We start from the raw sequence: 23,548 nt of genomic DNA, 5'->3' as shown, positions 1-23,548 counted from the left end.
AATTGAAGCTTGTTTAAGCACCTAGTTGAACAACCAGACAGTAAGGCGTTACAATAATCCAACCTAGACGTGATAAAAGCATGAACTAGTTTTTCTGCATCGTTTAGTGACAATATATTTCTTATCTTGGCAATATTTCTGAGGTGAAAGAATGCTATCCTGGTAATATTATCTACATGTGCTTCAAATGAAAGGCTTGAATCTATAATCACACCGAGGTCTTTTACTGTTGCACTTGATGGAACAGAAAGGCCATTTAAAATCACAGTGTGATCAAAAAGCTTACTTCTAGCTGCTTGTGGTCCTATGACTAGAACTTCTGTCTTATCAGGGTTAAGCAGAAGGAAATTAATTAACATCCAATCTCTTATGTCCTGCACACATTGCTCAACTTTAGTAAGCTGGTTTTTCTCATCTGGTTTTGCTGAAACGTATACTTGTGTGTCATCAGCATAACAATGAAAACTAATACCATGTTTACGAATTATGTTGCCTAGAGGAAGCATGTAAAGGGAAAAAAGCAGTGGGCCTAAAACAGAACTCTGTGGAACACCAAACTCAACTTGAGAACATGAGGAATGGTCACCATCTAAATCTACAAACTGATAACGATCAGTCAAATAGGATCTGAGCTATAAGAGGGCCGTTCCCTTAATTCCTACTACATTTTCTAATCTGTGAAGGAGAATATTATGATCAATAGTGTCAAAAGCTGCACTGAGGTCGAGTAACACAAGTATAGTGACACAACCCTGATCAGAGGCCACTAGGAGGTCATTTACTACTTTAACGAGTGCTGTCTCTGTGCTGTGATGAGGCCTAAATCCTGACTGATACAATTCATGTATGCTATTCCTATGTAGATATGAACATAGCTGTTGTGATACTACCTTTTCCAGAATTTTAGAGATAAACGGGAGGTTTGATATCGGCCTGTAATTGGAAAGCTGACAGGGGTCAAGGTCAGGTTTTTTGATTAGTGGTTTAATAACTGCTAATTTAAGGGATTTAGGAACATACCCACTGCTAAGTGAACAGTTAATTATTGATCACTTAGGTTTGTTGATGGTGAAGTGATTGGATGCTTTACATCCTAGGGAGCTCTCATTTTTGTTGTATGTGTGTGTGTACTGTACCCTGCGATGGATTGGCACCCTGTCCAGGATGTGTTTCCTTCTGGTTCTCCCTTTTAGGTATACTGCCATAGTTAGTCCTGCCAGAGTCCCTGCAGCTCCTAAGCTTTAAAAAAGCCTTCCTGATCATGTTTGGGGCTCAGACACATCTCTGTAGCCTGTCATACATATAATTTATCCCACACCCTCATACTCCAATACATTCAAATGCACACTCTCATCCAGTGCTGTTAATATAGTTAACGGCAACTATGCTAATTCTTTTCCATCTGTTCTTTCTTCTTCTACCCATCCCAAAGCACCTGGAGATTGTGCCAGCTCCAGCAGACATAGGCCCACCCTGCGAGGATCCTGTGGCATTTAGAGAAGGACAACCTCCCAGCAATCCAGAACGCCCTCTGCCCTCTGCACCTGTCTGACTCATCCTGATGCCATGCTGGTGCTGATCTAAACTGCCATGTTAACTTAGACATTGTATGTTATATTGAAGTTCCAGCTGTCTAACACACAGTATGACTGCAGACAAATTCCTGCTATCTGTTATCACCCAAATGAGGATGGGTTCCCTGTTGAGTCTGGTTCCTCTTAAGGTTTCTTCCTATTGCCATTGCAAGGAATTTTTCCTTGGCATCGTCCGCCTTGGCTTGTCCATCAGGGACAATCAGAACACTATGAGCTATACACATTTTAATTTTCTCCTACACATTTCCATAATCTTCTTTTAATTTTGTGAAGCTGCTTTGAGACAATGACCATTGTTAAAAGCGCTATATAATAAATAAAATGAAATTGAATTATACATTTTATAACTTACCATACCCATACCTATCTCTCCTTCTCTTCTCTTCTCTTCTCTTCTCTTCTCTTCTCTTCTCTTCTATGCTCTCTTTCCCTGTCTCTCTCTGTCGAGATGATATACATGTCGCTTCTGAGCTCCCAGTGGTCCAGACCCCCTCTGCCCTCTGGACCTGTCTGACTTATCCTGGTACCCCATTTCTGGTTGAAGATCTCATCGCATTAATCCCTGCGTTGTCTGCTTGGAATTTGTGGTGTCTGGGGACCATTTCCCTTTACATGAAACAGTTCATCTCGGCTGATGCAGACAGCTAAGAAGTGGGACTGCAGTTGCTCAATAGTTCAGGAGTGGAAAGTTTACCTGAGCCTCCAATAATGAACTGGACTCCACATTAACTGTTATATTGACTTTCAGCTGCCTACACACAGTATGAATGCAAAACAATCCCTGCTATCTGTTATCACCCAGATGAAAATGGACAGAGGTTGAATGAGTAATACATTTTTGTACTCAAGTAAAAGTACTGTTACTTCTGTGAATTTTTACTGAAGTACTAGTAAAGTTACCATTATAAAAATCTACTTAAGTAAAAGTAAAAAGTAGCTCATTAAAAATTTACACAGAGTAAAAGTTACCAAGTTACTTTTTTTAATAGCAGGGGTGGGATGGGGGATTCTAGTGTAGTTCAAACAAGACAAGCGGATATAAATGTCAAACTAGTTGTTTTTAATTGAAGGAACACCTTTGCATAATAAAGCTGTTGCCTTTCTTGTGCTTGAAATCAAAGTGGTTGCTTAAATATGATGTGACGCTTTGCGCCGGATAGCCGAGAGGAAAAAAAGCCCAGAGCCAAGAATAACGTTTAGCACAAAACTTTTATCGTCCTCTTTCGGCGTCACAAAATTAGAATACAAAACATAAAGTAAAAGTAGAGAAAAGGGTAAAGGAAAAAAATGCCTTACAGTATTAAATCAAATTCCAGGACCCCCCTTTCATGACTTTTCCTACTGTACTCACCTGTACAGTACATGCCTGTGAGCTTAATCACCCAGCATGCTTTTCAAAATCGCACCAGTAAAAGTCAGTATAAAGCTATTTTGCTTTTATTTATGCGGAATTGCTGACAGCTGCGCGCTGGTCATGCCGTTTCCTGCCTTTTCCAACCTGCGATTCACATTTCTCTTAGCAGATGGCGCAAGGGATCGCACATTCTAGCTATGCGTCATTCAGTGTGTATATGTAACTATCTCAGGTTTCATTCCATATATGCAGTTAAATTATTCTATTTGTAAAATAGCATTAAAAAATCATGGGTTGTGTATCAAGCATTAAAAACAATACAAGGCGTGTTATGATAAGGAAACTTTCTTTCTCCTCCATTCCAGTGATAAAAAAACCGTAAATATGTCAATTTTGGAATCTGCAGAAACTCAGTGGTCCGAGAATAACGTAATAATCTTGTATGATAAAATGACTCGTAGCATGAATCTACACAAAGCGCTTCAGTTTCAAATAATCATTCAACGCTAAACACAAACAGCAAAAGAACATGATAATAATAATCAAAAGAATAATATTTTCTGTTCAGCATTGAATAATTATTTAAGTATTAATAATTAAAGCTGCTCACATTGCGTGCGCTTTCACTTTAAGAAATGCAGTGTTTAATCAGCAAGTATATGTCACTCCTCTTTACGATAGATGAATATTCTGACTGAAAGAAAGCTGCTCGTGTCGGCTCATATCGAGAGCATTTTGATCAAAGGGGAAAAGTGAAAAGTGAAAAGTGAAAGTGTGTACTGACAACACAGCACAATGCATGTGTGTGAATGGCTAAAATGTGGTTGTGAATAAGCCTTTTAGTGAATGTAAAATGGTCGTGTGAACCCACGGTGCGTGTGTGCTCTCTTTCACTTTGACGAGTTTTTATCTAAAGTCAGATGAACGGTATGAGAGATTTTTCTTTCCCAAAAATACAACAAACACATTTATATGTGTTAAATAAGCACTGTCTTTGCGGCGCTGTGCAAAACAAACGCCGATGTGAGCCGCTTTATTTCAGTTATAATATACTAACAAAATTTTTGCTGTGTAGTAGACCGTGCGCACAACCTCTCGAAGGGCACTAACTGCACAGACCAAACTGTTATCTTCTTGTACGGTTATAAAATTTCTAAATATAAACAAACAAACAAAATACAGCTTTTTTTCTCAGAGCTAAACGGAAAAGTGAAGATTACCGATTAGGCGCGTGGTCCGTTGCCTAGCAACACTGAACGAAACGAGGCATAATCGTGGTGTTTGCTTTGGTTATGACATAGCATAGTTTATTATCTGCTGTGGTAGATCTAAGTTATTCAAACGCTATAATAAAGCTTTATCAGTCACTACCTTTACAAGTGCAGTTTCAGTACTATGGAGGGGGCGAAAACCAGACTGAAAATGGTCGAAGAAATTATTGTCAATTAGAAAAGACTGGAGTTGGGCAGCAACAGTACTTTCCAGTAATTTGAATATGAAAAGTAATTTAGAACTGGGACGATAGTTAGATAAAACTGAGGAGTCAAGGTTGGGTTTCTTGAGCACAGGTGTAACTGCAGCAGTTTTCAGTGGCAGAGGAAATGAAGCAGAGGTAAGAGATGCGTTAATGAAATAAGAAATAGGTGCAGAAATGGTCGAGTGACAAAGTTTCAGGAGAGAAGTAGGAGCAGGATCAAGGTGACAGGATGAAGAGTTGGATTTTAGGATTAGCTTAGAGACAGAATCTGGGGTCATTAGAGAAAAACAAGACAGAGACTGACGGGATAGATTTGTTGGATGGCAGAGCTCTATATCAGGAGGGAAACATTGGTGGATTGCATTAGTCTTCTCAAGCAAATAATCTAAAAAAGAGCAGCAAAACTCATAACATACCCACTCACTCAAAACATACTAGAGCATCCTGAGGTGAGCAGTTGGTACAGATGTTACTCATGCGGTATTCTGGTTTTACCGCCATGCCTCACGGTGGCGACATTTGGGTTTGTGCGTTTACTGACGCCTAGGGCATTAGTTCATTCTCTGCAGGATTAATGAGCCTCGCTCCGTTAGAGCTGCACATAGTAGCAGATAAAATCAAGTAAAACATTGTAGTTAAACAAATTCATAATCACAGTATTAAAATTACAGTACAAATGTAGAATTTAAATTAAATTAAATCTTATTAGGATCGAATTTAAGCAAAGTAAATGTGAGCCTTTAGATTTTATCATGTGTAATTAGAAAAGCTACGCATGTATTTTTTTTGTCATCTAATATTTTGTGTTCTTAAAATTTGTAGTAAATTTATTAACTGAAATAAACTAAAATAAATTACCATAAAAATTCTAACATTGTCAGGACGTTCTACTGCGTCAGCAGATGTCGATGTCTTTTTGCGTTATTATAAGAAGTAAATGCAGTAGGCTGTTATGATCATAATGTTCTTTAATAAATAATGAAATTTTTTTTTACAAATTACATTTTCACATCCCAGCACCCCCGTTGTGCTGTACCACCGCCAGCAAAAACCTTATAAAATACAAGTGAAACATTAAACGAATTTATCATCACAGTACTAAAATTACAGTACAAATTTAGAACTTAAATTAACTATAGGCGTTTCTTAGTTCCATCGAATTTAAGCAAGGTTAATGTTAACACAGTGAGCCTTTATATTTTATCATGTGTAACACTCGCGTAGCCAGAAAACTCTGGCTGTGTGTATCAGGAAAAGTGGGTGAGTCACAGGTGTTGTCAGATTAATGGGCAAAAACTATATAATAAACCTATATAAGCTACATAGCCTTTATAAGACTTTACTTTTATTTAAGTACACGCACAATGACGAGAAAGCGTTACGATGTTGTAAAATAATGAAAGCAAACAGGGATACAGCGCTATTCTGTATCGGTTTCTGTGAACTTGAGCGCGTCAGAAAATGAACCGAAACTCTATATACATACAGAAAGCAAAATGTCTGCTTTTATATAAATTAATAGAAAAAAATTAGCTTATGTAATTTGTATAAAACGTGAATTACTACAGCGCATCCACTCACAGCCGAAATGAAAAGACATCAACTTATCAATAAATTATTAAAATGGCCAGTCAGTTTCCTTGCTGTTTTTCCCGACGCATTCATAATCATTACTCTACTTCTGCCGGTGCGGTGTTTCTTATCCCCATTCCCGGTAAAACGACGTATTCAGAGAAAGGCTCGCCCGCGAGAGGTTGTGCGCGCGCGGTCCACTACACAGCTAAAACATATTTGTATATTATGACTGAGATAAGGCGGCTCACATCGGCATGCGTTTCGCACAGCGCCGCAAAGACAGCGCTTATTTAACAAGTATAAATGTGTGTTTGTTATATTTCTGGGAAAGAGAAATCTTTTATATCGGCCGCGGGTTCACGCGAACATTTTACATTCTCTAAAAGATTTATTCACAACCACATTTCGGCCATTCACACACATGCCTGAAGCAAGATCCAAGATCCTCCACTTTGCTGAACCCATGCACAGTGGGGAGGGGTGCATTTTAGTTTCTCCGAGTGTAAAGGTGAGAACAGCTGATTCACACCTGGGGAGGGTGTATTATTTGCATTTGAATGTGTCTGACATTGCAAAGCACACACAGTAACACTGCAAACAACAACCTAAAGTAGATAAAAATAAGAGGCCCTGATTATACTGCATAAATATTATTTAGTACAACAAAATTCCAGCCGCGATATACTATACTATAACCATATTATACCAGAGATAGAAGTGTATATTTAAGTTATTTTAATGTTCTATTCTGTAGGTCTATTTTTCCAGTTTTTTACATATATTAAAATTTTTGTCTTTAAATGTATTTTTTTTATAATAACAATAAACCGATACAAACAGAAGCTATATAACAGTTCATTCTTTGTACAAATAAAATCGTTAGCTAGTGAACTTAATTATAGCTAGTCTATATAATATTTTTTTACAAGCCTTTTTTTACGAGCTGTTGTTAGTGCTTGTTTGGCCAGTCAGTTTCCTTGCTGTTTTCCCCGACAAATTCATAATCATTAGTCTAGTTCTGCCGGTGCGGTGTTTCTTATCCCCACCCCCGTTAAAACAGCGTATTCAGAGGCTTGCGCGCGGTCCACTACATAGCAAAAACATATTTGTATATTATGACTGAGATAAGGCATCGGCATGCGTTTTACACAGCGCCGCTAAGACAGTGCTTATTTAACACGTATAACACGTATAAATGTGTGTTTGTTATATTTCTGGAAAAGAGAAATCTCTTATAAATCTCTCATATCAGTGCGCGAGTTTATCTGACTTTAGATCAAAACTCGGCAAAGTGAAAGAGCGCACGCGCACCAAAGGGTTCACGCGAACATTTTACATTCTCCAAAAGATTCATTCACAACCACATTTCAGCCATTCACACACATGCATTGTGCTATGTTGTTGGTACACACTTTTACTTTTTTCCTTCTAATCTCCCCTTTGATCAAAATGACCCCGATATGAGCCGACACGAACAGCTTTGTTTCAGTCAGAATATTCCTCTATCATAAAGAGAGGCGACATATATTTGATTAAACACTGATTTTTTTAAAAAGTGAAAGCGTGCGAGATGTGAGCAGCGTTAATTATTGATAATGAAATAATTATTAAATGGTGGACATAAGCAGCAAAAAGAACAATATTATTTTACTTTTGATTATTATTATCATGTTCTTTTGCTGTTTGGGTTCAGCGTTAAATGATTATTTGAAACTGAAGCTCATTGTGTAGATTCATGCCACGAGTCATTTTATCATACAAAGATCATTACGTTGTGCTCGGACCACTGACTCCAAAATTAACATTTTTACAGTAAAAAATAAAAATGTTTTTACAAGCCCTTGAGCTGTTGTTTGTGCTGTTTTCTTTAATAATAACAATAGACAGATAGAAACAGAGTCTGTCTAAACAAAATTAATTGCAGCCGTTTTGCAAAATGTCCCTTTGCGCCACCTGGCGGTCATTTCACAAATTACTTTGAATTGCGACTGATTTATTTTGGCTGTTGCCGTTTGCCACGACAGAGTGCATGGCAGTCATAGACATTCCCCTTGAGTAACCAGAACATCCTGAGGTGGGCAGTTGGTAAGTTTATTTATCGTATTAAATAGTGCTTTTGGCCTGTTGCTCGATTTATTAATTGTGGCAGAGATAAAGTTAGAGCGGGCTGAAAAGAGAGCGGATTTATAACATTTAAGATGATCTAGAAAAGCCAAATAATGAACAGTAAGACCGGTTTTCCTCTAAAGACGTTCAAGCCATCTGCCGGAATCCTTAAGAATACGGAGCTCAGGGGTATACCAAGGAGAAGAGTGAATGGCGGGGACATTTCTGGTCTTGATAGGAGCATGCTGCTGTAGGATTTCAGAAACTGTAGAATTGTAATTAAATAGTATCACGGATGGAGAAGAAATATCAATGACATCAGAGAGATTCGAAGAGACAATAGAAGTACAAAATGATGCAGTATCAATTGTTTTCAAATTATGGTATGAAATAACAGTTTTAAGGCATTTAGAGTGCATAGGCAGATTAAGGCTAAAGTCAAGTAGTTAATGGTCAGAAATACTGGTGTCAGAAGCAGAAATAGAAGTGATATCCTCCCTTGAAGTACAAATTAGATCAAGGGTATGACCAAGAGTAGGGGTAGGAACGCGAACATGCTGTGTCAAATTAAAACATTCTAAAACAGACAGTAATTGGGTAGTGTTGGGGCAAACTGTATCAACATGAATGTTGAAGTCACCTAGCAGAAGAATAGGCAATGACAATGAGCAGGCAAGGGTTAACATTTCACTGAGTTCAGAAAAAAAGCTGGACAGGGCTTTAGGAGGACGGTAGAGTAAGATAATTTTGAGACAGTCAGCTTTTAAAACCATTCAAATTCAAATTTCATTTGTCACATACACAGTCATACACAGTACGATATGCAGTGAAATGCTTAGAATGTATCCAAATGAATTTGTATTGTAAAAATCAAGTTGTTACAGATGAAGATTGTCCTGGTAAATGACAGCAAGACCACACCCTTTGCCATGCAGTCGAGGTCGGCTGGGATACTTATATCCTTCACTCAAAAAAATGAACATGGCTACCTGTTACATGTACTAAAATGTAATATGTGTTTTGTACATAATAATTTCATGTTTCCAATATAAACATGAATAAATCATGTTGTATTTGCATGAAATTCAACAACTTAAAATGTATTAGATTCAATCATGTTGAGATAAACCAAAGAGATCTTGTCACTATGAAAACCGGAACTAGCAAAACCGGAAATATCGCGAGAAGATATTGCGAGAAGATATCGCGAGAAGAGAACACAGCGTGTTGAGAAGACAAACGTTTGGCGGGCGTGTGGAAAAGGTAAGCAGGAATTAATTCCCATCTTTCTAATCTAAATAGAAACGAAATACTGAACATAAATGTCACCTGCTGTTTAGTGATGTTTAGTCACGTTATTTTGGTTTAAGCTATTTTTTGTATTTTTAATCATACTTAAAATACCGATGGTTATATGCGCGTGCTTAATCTGGTATGGAGTTAATTATGTGCCAAAATTTAACAAACAAACACAATCTGCTTTGCAAAGAAAAAAATTCAACTTTCTCACAAATGCACCCTCCGTATTTTCTCACACATGCACCCAACCTATTTTCTCACAAATGCAATGGTGCAACTTCCTCTTCCAAAACAGCAGATGGCGCTATTGGTCAATTTACTCTATTCTCCCGAGACCTCAAACAACGTGTTTATATGGTTTACCCTTATGTCCCAGAGGAATATGAGTGGGGAACAGTTTTGAGGTGTCTATTATACATCCAGACAGCCAGACATATTAACAATCCACTATCTTTAGGATGGAGCCCTGCAGGGAAATACAGTTATATCAAACCACAGTTGCATTTTAATTAACTATTGAATTATTAACTATAATTAGTGATCATATCTACATTTATATAATCTGTGTCTGTGGTACAATCATACATTGTAGACAGCTGTTGCAGCGTGAGGTGTAGAATCATTGTATTAGACTGCATGAAATTAATGAAACTTTTTACAAGCAGGTTTGTAATAGAATTCTGTCTGTAATTCAGTATGTGTACTGTTCATTTATAGCTTTTCCCCCTTATAACTTTGTAAAAGATTATTTAAATGTAGATATGATCACTAATTATAAAAGATTTTGATGCATCATGTCGCATACGTCTGGTATGGATATAAAAAGCCAAACATGATGGCAGTTCTTTCAGCCTTCAATAGTTAATTAAAATGCAGCTGTGGTTTGATATAACTGTAGATAGTGGATTGTTAATACATGATTATTAATAAATTGACATTTTATGTCATGACATTAATAAAATTTCAAAGTTTGTGAGTGAAAAGTGTCCTGTCTGCATCTGACTTCAGGAGTTTCCTGACCAACCGTCTCTAATGGTCATATTTAAAAGTCATAACGGACAGTTATAAAGTACAAAACGTTTCTGTTGGTGTTTAATTGTTTTTTCTATGATTAATACTTATTTGTTGTCAGGATGAACTAACCTAGGCGACCAGATGACTTAGCTTTAGCGATTAGCCCAATGTAGCGTGGATGGTGAACCCAAACGCGGAAGAGAGCGAGTAGGTAGGATAACCACGCTTGTTAGTCTAAGGACTCTCACAAAAGGGGAGCAAGGGAAAAACACAAATTTAACCCGCGTCCTATAAACACACACTCAAGATCAGAAAGCGAAACCCAAATAAAGTGAGTACTCACGAACCGATGATGGACAACCAGAACCGACATGGGCTGAACTCAATGACTGAGCGCTGAATCGTGGTTTGTTTACTCCTCTTATACTTCCTGATTTGCGACCGCTTTACTTCCGGGTCCTAGTGCCGGTCGCCGATTGAGTGTGCATGACAGTACCCCCCTGTCCAGGACCGGCTCCTGACGGTCCTGGGGTGGAGGATACCCGACGACGGTAGTCCCGGATTAATTCGGGGTCGAGAATGAACCGGGACGGAATCCAGGATCGTTCCTCGGGGCCATAGCCTTCCCAATCGACCAGGTACTGGGTGCCCCTGCCCCGAGGGCGTGAGTCGAGGATCCGGCGCACAGTGTAAGCGGGACCACCGTCGATAATCCGGGGAGGAGGAGCAGGGGGGGGTGGGTGGATTCATTGAAGAGGTGGTGAAGTGTTTTAGTTGGGAGGTGTGGAAAACTGGGTGGATCCGGAGCGCCGCAGGCAGCTGGAGCCGGTAGGTGACAGGGTTTATCCGGTGGGTGATGCGGTATGGGCCGATGAACCTGGGAGATAGTTTGCGGGATTCTGTGTGCAGGTGCAGATTCCTTGTGGAGAGCCATACCTTGTCACCTACGTGGTACAATCGTCCCGGAGGGTGTCGGCGGTTGGAAACCATAACATACCTCAAATGGACTTAGGTTGGTGGCTGAGGAGACGTGAAGGTTGTGGGATAGCTCGGCCCATTTGAGGTAGCGGGCCCAGGAGCGCTGGCGATCCGAAACAAAACACCTCAGGTAGCGCTCCAGTTGTTGGTTGGCCCGTTCCGTCTGACCGTTAGTCTGGGGGTGGTAACCGGAGGACAGACTGCAGGTGGAATTGATCAGACGGCAGAAGGCCTTCCAGAACCGGGCGGTGAACTGGGGCCCCCTGTCCGAGACGATGTCCTTGGGGAACCCATGCAGGCGGACTACGTGTTCCAAAATCAGCTCGGCAGTGTTTTTGGCTGATGGGAGTCCGGTGAGGGCCACAAGGTGTACGGCTTTGGAGAACCGGTCGATGATGGTTAGGATGGTGTCTTTTCCTTCGGAAACCGGCAGGCCCGTGATGAAGTCTAAGGCGATGTGCGTCCAGGGCCGTCGGGGAACGGGCAAAGGCTGGAGCTCTCCGGAAGTAGGCTGGTTGGAGTCCTTAGCCCTGGCGCACACCGGGCACGCCTGAACGAACTCTTCAACGTCCCTTCTCATGGTGGGCCACCAGAATGCCCGTCTCACAAACTGTAGTGTGCGCCGAGTCCCTGGGTGTCCTGCGACGGGCGAGGAGTGGCCCCACTGGAGAACTTCGGGGACCCGACACTGAGGAACAAAGAGTCGTCCAGGCGGCGCACCTGCCGGCCCAGTCTCCGCAGCCTGAGCCTGGCGAACCCTTGTCTCTATGTCCCAGTGGATGGGTGCAATGATCCGTGAGGTGGGGATGACAGGCACGGGGTCCGCCCGGGGCATCTCCTCTTCTTGTTGACGAGAGAGGGCGTCGGCCTTGGTGTTCTTGGAGCCCGGGCGGTATGACAGATGGAAATTGAAGTGTTCAAAAAACAATGCCCACCGTGCCTGTCGTGGGTTGAGTTGTTTTAGATTCCGGATGGTGATGAGGTTCTGATGATCCGTCCAGACCATGAACGGCTCACTGGCGCCCTGGAGCCAGTGACGCCATTCCTCCAAGGCCCACTTTATGGCCAACAGCTCGCGGTCCCCTACTCCGTATCGCTGCTGAGTGGGGTCGAATTTCTTGGAGAAGAAGCCACAGGGGTGTAGCTTCTGGTCTGGACCTCGCTGAGAGAGAACAGCGCCAGCGCCCACATCTGACGCGTCCACCTCTACAATGAACGGTTGGTTGGCATCTGGGTGAAGAAGAATGGGTGCCGTGGTGAAGCGATGACAGAGTTCTTGGAAGGCGGAGATGGCTTCAGGAGTGAGATGGAAGGGATGGGAGGAGGGCCTGGTCAGACTGGTTAGTGGTGCTGCAACTGTACTGTAGCCCCGGATAAAGCGACGATAGAAGTTCGCAAACCCCAGAAACCGTTGGAGCTGTTTGAGCGTCCTGGGTAGGGGCCAATGACGGACAGCTTCCAGTTTCTGCGGATCCATGGCCACACCCTGGGACGAGATGACAAAACCCAGGAACGTGGTGGAGTGCTGGTGAAAAGCACACTTTTCCAACTTACAGTACAGCTGGTGAGCGAGCAATCTCTTAAGAACTGCCCGTACATGTTGGATATGTTCTTCGGTGGTGCGAGAGTAGATGAGGATGTCGTCTAAATATACAAACACCCATCGGCCTAACATGTCTCTCAGGACATCGTTTATGAATTGTTGGAAGGCCGAGGGTGCATTGCATAGTCCAAAGGGGATGACCAGGCTCTCATAATGTCCTGTGGGAGTGATGAAGGCCGTTTTCCACTCATCACCCTCTCTGATGCGCACCAAGTTGTAGGCGCTCCGGAGGTCCAACTTTGTGAACACGGTGGCACCAGAGAGGGCGTCCAGGGCTGAGTTGGTGAGCGGCAACGGATGTCGGTTTTTGATGGTGATTTTATTCAACCCCCGATAGTCGACACATGGGCGAAGTTCTCCTCCTTTCTTCTTCACGAAGAAGAAGCCGGCGGCCGCTGGTGACGAAGAGGGCCGGATGGTTCCATGGCGAAGGGCACTGGCGACATATTCCTCCATCGCCTGTGTCTCAGCAGCCGACAGTGAGTACAGGTGGCCACGGGGGGGAACAGAACCTGGCTGCAGCTCTATCGCCAGGTCGTAAGGGCGATGTGGTGGAAGGTGAGTAGCTTTTCGTTTACAAAAGACTGCAGCCAGGTCACGGTAGGCGGAAGGAATAGCGTTGGTGTCAACATCGGGGGCCTCGGACTCCGTGGAACACGTCCCAGCTGGGTCCCGTAGGCACAGCTCAGTGCAGGTCGGCCCCCACTGAAGGATTTTATTTTTTGTCCATGAGATGAGAGGGTCATGTTGTAGCAGCCAGGGGTATCCGAGAATGATGGGAGGTGAGGAAATGGAGGTGAGGTGGAATTGGATGGGTTCGTGGTGTTGGTTGATGATGAGGGTGATGGTCTGAGTCTGGTGGGTGATGGGGCTGGATGACAGAGGCCGACCGTCGACGGAGGTGATTTGCACTGGCTGGGATAATGCCTCAATTTTTACTCCCAGTTCTTTGGCATAAGTGGAGTCAATGAAGTTGCCGGCGGCACCGGCACCCGGCTCCGGTGTCAACCACGGCAGGAGGTGGAGATCCGACAGGTCCAGTGGTGGCAGCAGTGAAAATGGTCGGTGATGGAGGTGTAGGATGGTGAGAGGTGAAAGCAGGCGGCAGGGTCCTCGGGGCTGGCTTCGGACGAGAGAGAAGGCGCTGGTCGATGCGGAGGGCTAGCTGGATTAGTCCCTCCAGCGTGGCTGGAAGCTCTCGTCCGGCAAGCTCGTCCTTTATGCGTGACGCCAGCCCCTCGTAGTAGGATGTCCGGAGCGCGGCGTCTCCCCAAGATGTCTGCACGGCGAGGGTTCTGAATTCCGCGGTGTAGCGGCTCACGGACAATCCACCCTGCCGCAGGTGATAAAGCTTGGTGTCGGTCTCCACCTCGCCCGCAGTGTGTTCGAAGGTGAGTCGAAGCTGGCGTGTAAATTCATTATAAGAATGGGCGGTGTCTGAGTCTGATTTAATCACTGCCGTGGCCCACTCTGCTGCCTGCCCAGTTAGCAACGAAACGAGAAGAGCAATGCGTAGCCGATCGGTGGAGTATTTGGTGGAATTAAACTCAAACACCAGATCGAGCGCTGTTAAGAACACACTACATTTCCCGTCCGTGCCATTCCATTTTTCTGGTAAAGCAAGAAAGACATCAGAGGAAGGGGGGGGCGGGGTGATGCGGAGCCGCGACCGCCGCGACGGGAGGCCGGCTCGCCGCGCTGTCAACAGCCGCCCGGAGATCCGCGTTCTCCCGCCTGAGCTCCGCGACTTCGCGGCACAAGGCCGCGACATCTTGGACGCTCTGGCGCAGAGTAGCGATATCCGCGGTTAGCTTATTGATTAGCTCGGCATGCTGGTCAACCACGTCGCAGAGATGCGCGTAATCCGCTGGGTTCACCGCTTTAGGCTCAGTCATTCTGTCAGGATGAACTAACCTAGGCGACCAGATGACTTAGCTTTAGCGATTAGCCCAATGTAGCGTGGATGGTGAACCCAAACGCGGAAGAGAGTGAGTAGGTAGGATAACCACGCTTGTTAGTCTAAGGACTCTCACAAAAGGGGAGCAAGGGAAAAACACAAATTTAACCCGCGTCCTATGAACACACACTCAAGATCAGAAAGCGAAACCCAAATAAAGTGAGTACTCACGAACCGATGATGGACAACCAGAACCGACATGGGCTGAACTCAATGACTGAGCGCTGAATCGTGGTTTGTTTACTCCTCTTATACTTCCTGATTTGCGACCGCTTTACTTCCGGGTCCTAGTGCCGGTCGCCGATTGAGTGTGCATGACATTTGTGGTGTTTTATGTTTTGTACATCTTTTTAAATTGAGATTTTATTTGTAAGTCACTGCTGGTGTAAAATAAAAATCTCTGTTTTATCCCGTTTGTCTTATGCTTCCTTCCTTCACAGAATTCTGTTGACCAGGGCTTGAAATTTAAATTTACTTGAGTTGGATCAACTTAATTTACAACTGAAAAATGTTGTAAGTTGAGTGTTCAGGTGCAAGAAGATTTAACTAAATAAAATCATCCGGAGCTTGCCAGGTTTCAGTGAGAAGAAAAATGTCAAGCTTATTTTCAGTGATAATTTCATTGAGATAAGGGGCTTTGTCCGAAATTGACCAACAGTTCAGAAGTGCAAAGTGACGATGTACAGAATTCAAATTTGCAGTACGATGTGAGTACCAATGAGATAAATTAGAGAGCGATGAACAGTGCGACCAGCAGAAAGTTGTTTGAAAGCAGACAATCTGTAGTTAGTTCAGATGCACGGAAGGGCTTCGGGCTTAAAGCAGAAGGTACTCCTGAACACACGCTGTGAGCGGTGGATGTACGGAGAATCCCTAAACTCCGGCAGTGCTCATACCTCATAGGGTCAAGACGCAAATGGCAGTTCAAGGCCCTTAAATCACATGCTATTGCTTTTAATGTCACCAGATCCCAACACAGTTGAAATGTTACAGGAAATTTTGAAGCATGTAACACAGGTCTTTCCTCTATTATCATCATCAATGCACTAGTGAAAAATATTTTTTGGAAGAATGTTTTTTATCCTGTCAATAAAAAAATATATTGAAAAATAATTAAATTAAATCTTTAAAATGACATTGATTCGGTGAAGGAGTTTTGGCAGCTAGTTGTGGCCCAACACCAAACTTTGACACTTGATGTTGTTGTATAGACTAGATCTGACTCTAATAAAGTACTAATCCAACCCTTAATACATAACTGTGTTTAAAGAAATAAAAAACGTTATTAAACCGATGTTAATAAAGCCTGCTCTGGGAAAACCCATGAAGAGTTTGTCTGAATATAAAATGTTTTAGCATAGTGACCATTTATTGTATTGTTGACTGTATACAGTATGGTTGCAGCCTTTTGATCTCTTCAGTGATTGCGGCCCAATTTTTCTTACTTTACTTTTTTTTTTTCCATGTTCATTTCAGTGCACACATAGACTGTATAAAAATAACAAACCCTTCATTACATCCCCCTCAGGTTTTCTGAAAACCTGTTTTTGAATCTTAACTGTGAAAACTCTGGTCATCTTTGTCTTGGCAGCAACTGTGTGCCTAAATCCCGGTTAATCCATAAATGGGCATATGGGAGTGAACAGTATCTGGCTGTTGTTGAAACATACCTACTTACTTCAGTTACCACAAGCCAGCAAGCTTAGCTTTAGTTTAGCTAAATTGCTATGGTGGCATCATTCACACCTTATGCCTCGGTCTGTGTCATCTCACACTGTGTTGACTCTGTGTCATTTCTTCTGGTAAGGTAAACTATAACGATTCCAATTAGTTTTTACTGTAGGTAAAGTGATGTATAGTAGATAGATAGCTTTTTTGATGCTCAGCCACACCCCTTATTATGTATAATAAGCTTAGTATTATTGTAACTTTTGAGTTACATAAAAATCCCCCCTCCCCTTAAACAGTTGTCATTAATGACATTACTGTGTTGCCTGACATTGTTCAGTTTTCCAGTGAAGGAGAATTGTAACGTTACAGCATTTAAATACATCTTAAATAACTGTGTGACACCAACTCTGTGGCAACAATTTGTGAAAGGAAGAAATATAGGTGTGATGGTCAGGTTTGCACAAATATTTGTTCACCTATTGTCCCTTCTACATCCTGCTAAGCTCTAGTACCGAATAAGGTTGCGTACAATTCCACAATGTTTCCTGTCTCCGTCATGTTTATTCACTGATTAATTATTCCTCTTCTCTAAGACCATGTTGCTATTTTTCACACTCACAATTTACGGGCAATTTACTGTAGGAACACCAATTATCCTACTGTATGCTACATGTCTTTGGGCTGTGGGAAAAAACAGGAGTACATGGAGGAAACCCATTAAGCACAGACCATGTTGCACAGGAAGAGTAGGAAAATGTCACGCAGATGGACCTCAAGGTGGGAATTGAACCACTATGCCACTGTACCACCTTAGATCAGTATTTTTTTACTTATATTTTTTAATATGTCAGGAAGTCAGAAAATGACTTGTCATTAAAACATTTTATTTCATCATTTTGTTTTAGCTGTAACATGTAGTCTGTCTGTGTACATGTAGCCATATGTTCTATCTTTATTAAAGACACTACAAATTTGTCATGAACACGTGATTAAAAAACATATCTGCATATTGTTTACTGTAACAAAACTATAGTTGTTTAAATAAAAAACATTCAAATTCTCCAAACAGTGACAATAATACTAATCACTGATAGACTTCATATCCCTTATTTTCTAAACAGTATAAAATGTAATGATTAACATACTAATAACCAGTGCTGTACTGACAGATGCAACATGACTACCAGAATAAAAGATTACTCGATCATTGAGTGGCTGCACCGGGCGAAATGTTTCAGTCAAGGCAGTCCCATTTTTAAACCAGACACTAGAGAATGTCTTCAGCTGTAGAATAAGAAACACAAAAGTCAACTTGCCAGACACAAACTGGTCAGAACTTGACACAGTGATTGCAGATTATTGTTACACAGTGAGTTCCAGGTAATGGAAGACATTATTATTATCGTATTTTCATATTTTCTCAGATTAACACAAATTAAATGTGAAATTTGCAAAAAATAGAAGAAATGGTACCCTCAGTATATTGAGAACTAAATTATCTATAAACCTGTATGTCTGGAAGATTAAGGGCAATGAATAAGGGTTAAAGGCAGATTTTAGTTTTCCACTTGTTGCAATTTCTTAATATTGTGTGAGACTGAGTTGTGTTAAAAATGTCAATCACAACTTACTTGCTCCTTGCTAAGTTTAATTGTGTTTTCAAATACAGTCCAAATGACAACCTCTGCACAGTCAGGTGTCGTCAGAGAGCCTTTATAGCGGAAGTAGCGAGTCAGATTATGAAGGGGAGGAATAAGCATGGCCAAACTCAGAGAATCTAATTGGGTTTGGTTGCCTGTAAATCAATTTAATTGATAAAAAATATTTAGTTAGTCTCGGGACATGACACAAACAGAGTTAAAACTGAACCTTTAAATTTTATGGCATGCCATAAAACCTTATAAAAGATATGATCCTCATAAACTGACAAAAAGAACATAAAAATGGATGAAGCCATATACATTACCTGGGAATTTTATGATATTCAGCGCATTTATAATGGACCCATATTTCTTGTCTTCAGTGTCTGATTCCTGTGAGAAAAGAGATAGCAGCAACTGCTTTGATATAAAAAAAAATTCTATTTGATTACAATTTGATCATTTTGAATGAACTCTTAGGCACATTGAAGTATTTATGTGGTTCACAAATAAGCTAAAAAGAAACATTTTAAATGTTAACAAACTTAAACATACAGTATACAGTAGCATGCAACTGTATTTGTGCTAATAGTTAACTTTAAAAACCTCTGGCAAGTTTATAAATCACCATTCAAACAACTACAAGTTAGGCTTTAATAATTATTACTATTATCAGCGTTTGTTACATTTTACCAAGTGTAAGATTTAATTTAGATTTTATTTAATTTTTGACTTGCATCTTGTCCTTAACAAAGGCATTAGTTATTAATAAAAGCAATCTGATAAATCATGGTTTTCTTTAGGATAATAAGCTATAATATTTATTTAAGTGTAATTGTTACTAATATGGCTATAAATATGTGACTTGATGTGTAATTATGAAAGCATTTATAAAAGACATAATGGTTTGTGGACCTTAAAGTAAGGGGTTAAAATGTATAACTTCCTAATTTTATTTAGTTTACTATGTATATATTAGTAAACTAAATACTATATTTAGTATAGTACAAAACAATACTATTGTATTGTACTATACTAAATACTGGGGATTTCAAAACTATAAAATAACGCATATAGGATTAGGTAATTATGTAAAGACACCAAAAATAACAGTTAGTTGTTATTTTAAGACACAGAGGTCAGCCTTTCTGTAATAGTTCTTGCAAGAACAATATTGTCAGATGCATTTGCAAAATCCGTCACGCACAATAATGAAACTGGCTCTCATAAAGGCTATCCCAGGAGGGCGAGACCAAAATCTACCTCTGCTGCACACGAAAAGTTCATTTAGAGTTATCAGCCTGAAAAATGACCAATTAACAGCACTTCAGATTAGAGGCGTTATGAAGTCTTCACAGAGCATAAGTGGCAGAAACATCTCACCATTAACTGTTCAAAGGAGATTAATGCAGTTTTTAGACGCCTTACAATGTGGAAAGAAATAAAAATCAGGAACGATCATGGAGTTAGAAAGTGACCCCAAACTTTTGAACGGTAGTGTATATACTGTATATATATATATATATATATATATTTACATTTACATTTACATTTAGTCATTTGGCAGACGCTCTTATCCAGAGCGACTTACATTTTTATCTCATTACACATCTGAGCAGTTGAGGGTTAAGGGCCTTGCTCAAGGGCCCAACAGTGGCAACTTGGTGGTTGTGGGGTTTGAACCTGGGATCTTCCGAACCGTAGTCCAACGCCTTAACCACTGAGCTACCCCTGACGATATATATATACACTCAGCAAAAAAAGAAATGTCCTCTGACTTTCAACTGTTTTTACTTTCAGTAAATTTAATGTGTAAATATTTGTATGAACACTAAAAGAGTCAACACCATAAGACATAACAAAAATGTTTCACAATGTGTCCCTGAATGAAGGGAGGCTCAAAATCAAAAGTACCAGTCAGTATCTGGTGTGGCCACCAGCTGCTTGAAGTACTGCAGTGCATCTCCTCCTCATGGACTGCCTATTGCGGACAGTCTGAGCACTGATGGAGGGATTGTGTGTTCCTGGTGTGACTCGGACAGTTGTTGTGGCCATCCTGTACCTGTCACGCAGGTGTGATATTCGGATGTACCAATCCTGTGCAGGTGTTGTTACACGTGGTCTTCCACTGCAAGGATGATCAGCTGTCCTTCCTGTCTCCCTGTAGCGCTGTCCTAGGCGTCTCACAGTGCGGACATGGCGATTTATTGCCCTAGCCACATCAGCAGTCCTCATGCCTCCCTGCAGCATGCCTAATGCACGTTCACGCAGATGAGCAGGGACCCTGTCAATCTTTCTTTGGGTGTTTTTCACAGTCGGTAGACAAGTCTCTTTAGTGTCCTGCGTTTTTAGAACTGTGACCTTAAATGCCTACTTTCTGTAAGCTGTTAAGGTCTTAACGACCATTCCACAGGTGCATGTTAATTAATTGATTATGGTTAATTGAACATGCATGGAAAACATTGTTTAAACCCTTTACAATGAAGATCTGTAAAGTTATTTGGATTTTTACAACATTATTGTTGAAATACACAGTCCTAAATATATTTAGTATATACACTGTATATAATAAAAAACTGACCTGGTACAAAAATCCAAGTACTGCTAGTCCATTTGGGTCTTTAGTAGCCTCTTGAACAGAGTTGTACTTGTCCTTTATGTGAACAATATGCATCTGTGGTGACAAAGCCACTTATGTATTAAAATAATACAATAACTAAATCAGCATGCTAACTTATCATTCAACACACCTCCATAGGGTACTGCTCTTCATCAATAGTGTGCTCTGATCCTGGCCCACCATTTTTCCCCCAGTGAAAATGCACTTCCACTGCTTTGTAATTCCCTACAAGTCCTGCATTACTAATCACAGCTTCATCTGACACGTTCACCTTGACTGGGGAAAAAGAAATAGAGAATAGCTTCATTACCCAGTTCAGTGATTCTTTTATGCTGCCAATTGAAGTAAATCATTCATATAATGCAGTAAAACTACAACAGACACTAATGTAACTTTTGGGAAATATTCATATTTATAATACCATTTCATGTTGTTTATTTTGCTTAGTCGCTAAATTGTTAACATAATATAGTTCAGCAGTGATTCAAAATCACATAGGGAATGGCATTATCATATTGTTTAAATGCGCATCACAAAACATACAGTGCATCTGGAAAGTATTTACAGTGCCTCATTTTTTCCACATTTTGCTATGTTACAGCCTTATTTCAAAATGGATTAAAAAAATTATTTTTCATATAGTCAGTTTACAACCTTCTAATTAATATCATCTGATTAATGTCTCACCTGTGTGACCATTATTTGTGATTACACTATGAAAAGTATGTTGGTAACCTTGAAAACTAAATGGGGTAAGGTTGTTAATAACGACCCTTTTTGTTTCAATGTTAACAGGTGACTGGTTTTTACTGCCACAGGTTGGTACTATGTCCTTCCATTCGTCTGGTCCTACAGAGAAAACAGTTTACAAATTTGTCACAATGTTCACGATATTTATATGTTAAAAATCTTTTGTGAAGTATCAGTATGTGAATGATCAGAACGCACCTTTGCAAATATTATGGGAGACTTGAGATTTATAGCACCAATCTGAAAGAGCAGTTTAGCTTTATGACATGACAGACTTGAAGTTTTACTTTTGCAGCTAAACTGGAGCCTAGTAATTTCAGCCTACTGTACATGAAGTACACTGTTTGCACAATAGACTAATACTGAAATCTGGTTTAACTATATGGTTTAGTTTGCAGACCTCAAGAAGGATAAATAAATGCATGTCAAAACCCTCACAGTCTTTGTGGAAAAGACTTCAAAGATTAAGTAGAAAAGATTGAGCAAAAGATTTACAAATTAAGTATAAATATGAAAAAAAGGGAGATGAAGAAGGATAATCAATACATGAAAAAAAGACTTAGATATGAAAAGAAAATAAATAATGAAGCCCACTAATGAAAATCTCTATTACAGGGTTTTAAATAATTACTGGTCCCCAGATTTGCTGCAAGTTTTTATGCAGTGGTTAAAGACCCTGAAACAGTTCCTCAAAAACTTGGTAACTGACTTATTGTGTGAAATTCATCTGTGGTATGTATATTTCCTTATAATAAAGCTCTAGACTCAGCTAAAACTGTGCCAGAATCATATATGAATGACACACACACACACACACTTAGCTATTTTCTATAAGTAATGTACAATAGAAATAGGAATGTACATTTGAAATTAAATGCTACTGTCAAAAGTACGATTCCAAATAATCACCTCATATCAAAATATATTTTTTTAACTTAGATATTTGTTGGGTTGTTTTTTTGTAGTTGCCGAAGAAGAATGTTAGTATAGTGCAAACTTGATGAAACCACCCTTTTAGAGAAGTCTCAATTTTTATGCAAATTAATACACATTATTCTACTGTCTGCAAACATAAAAACTTACAGGTCGCTTTAACAAGTAAATCTATTAACATTTAAATAAATACTATACTTAGAATAAACAACACCTGAACCAGCTTATATCTGTAAACTGTATAGAAAAATAAAGTCAAGATGTGAAAATGATCTATTTCCAAGGTTTGGCCTTACTATGAGCAACTTAAAAGGCTTTCGTTTCATAATAAATTTGTTATTCAGTCTGTTTTTTAAAAATAACTCGTTAGATAAAAAAAAATGTACAGTATAGAATCTAAACGATAATGAAAAAGTATAGAGAGAATTGAAATTCAATAACATACTGTACCTGCAGCCCAAGTCATTCCCAACACATAGACCAAAACAGCTAACAACTTTAAGATTTGCATCATGCTTTACTTGCTCACTATGGTCACAAAACTCAGCCAAGATTATCATTAGCTTAACTGTAAAGAGTAGCAGAGAAGCCTTTTATAGTTTATGGCTCTCTGGTATCTTACAACACATGTCAGTAACTCCTCCTTTCTGATGTACCCATCAACTGCAATTTTGTCCGTTCCCTAAAATCATAAAATACTGTGTTTGCATAAGGATGTACCCAAAATATGTCAAGCATAATTATAAAAGAAATCAATATTTTGCAGCTTAGACAGTTTTATGGGACTTCCTACAAAACCTGTAAAAAATTTGTGATAAGCTCTAAGAACTCACTTCTTTATTATGCATGGAAATTCAACACACACTCATGTCTGATTATGGGGTTAGGCCACAAGAACAGTTTCAAAACTTTAGTAAGGATTCTTAAATTGTGCTGGAGGAAGGAACATATACAAACAACACAATGATTTTTAAGA

The 23,548-nt window shown here is 40.2% G+C and overlaps 1 protein-coding gene across 2 annotated transcripts; it reads right to left on the bottom strand.

Moving 5' to 3' along the window:
- Nucleotides 1-17,498: 17,498 nt before the first annotated feature.
- Nucleotides 17,499-23,278, bottom strand: ca4b (carbonic anhydrase IV b). 2 transcript variants are annotated; one of them, XM_053506870.1, is made up of 8 exons: nt 23,023-23,278; nt 21,838-21,879; nt 21,577-21,738; nt 21,020-21,165; nt 20,851-20,922; nt 18,596-18,662; nt 18,261-18,424; nt 17,499-17,913 (listed from the first exon to the last, which is right to left on the bottom strand). In XM_053506870.1, exons 1-8 carry the CDS (start codon nt 23,084-23,086, stop codon nt 17,743-17,745), a joined length of 888 nt encoding a protein of 295 aa, XP_053362845.1. In that variant the 5' UTR covers nt 23,087-23,278; the 3' UTR covers nt 17,499-17,742. The 2 variants fall into 2 exon arrangements, with proteins under 2 accessions (XP_053362845.1, XP_053362844.1); XM_053506869.1 differs by having other exon boundaries at nt 20,851-20,943; nt 23,023-23,276.
- Between the last annotated feature and the right edge of the window lie 270 nt (nt 23,279-23,548).

The sequence above is a fragment of the Clarias gariepinus genome, chromosome 11 (assembly GCF_024256425.1).
Source record: "Clarias gariepinus isolate MV-2021 ecotype Netherlands chromosome 11, CGAR_prim_01v2, whole genome shotgun sequence".
Classification (NCBI taxonomy): Eukaryota; Metazoa; Chordata; class Actinopteri; order Siluriformes; family Clariidae; genus Clarias; species Clarias gariepinus.
Note: the sequence above shows the minus strand (reverse complement) of the source record. Positions and strands in the feature narration are given on the sequence as shown.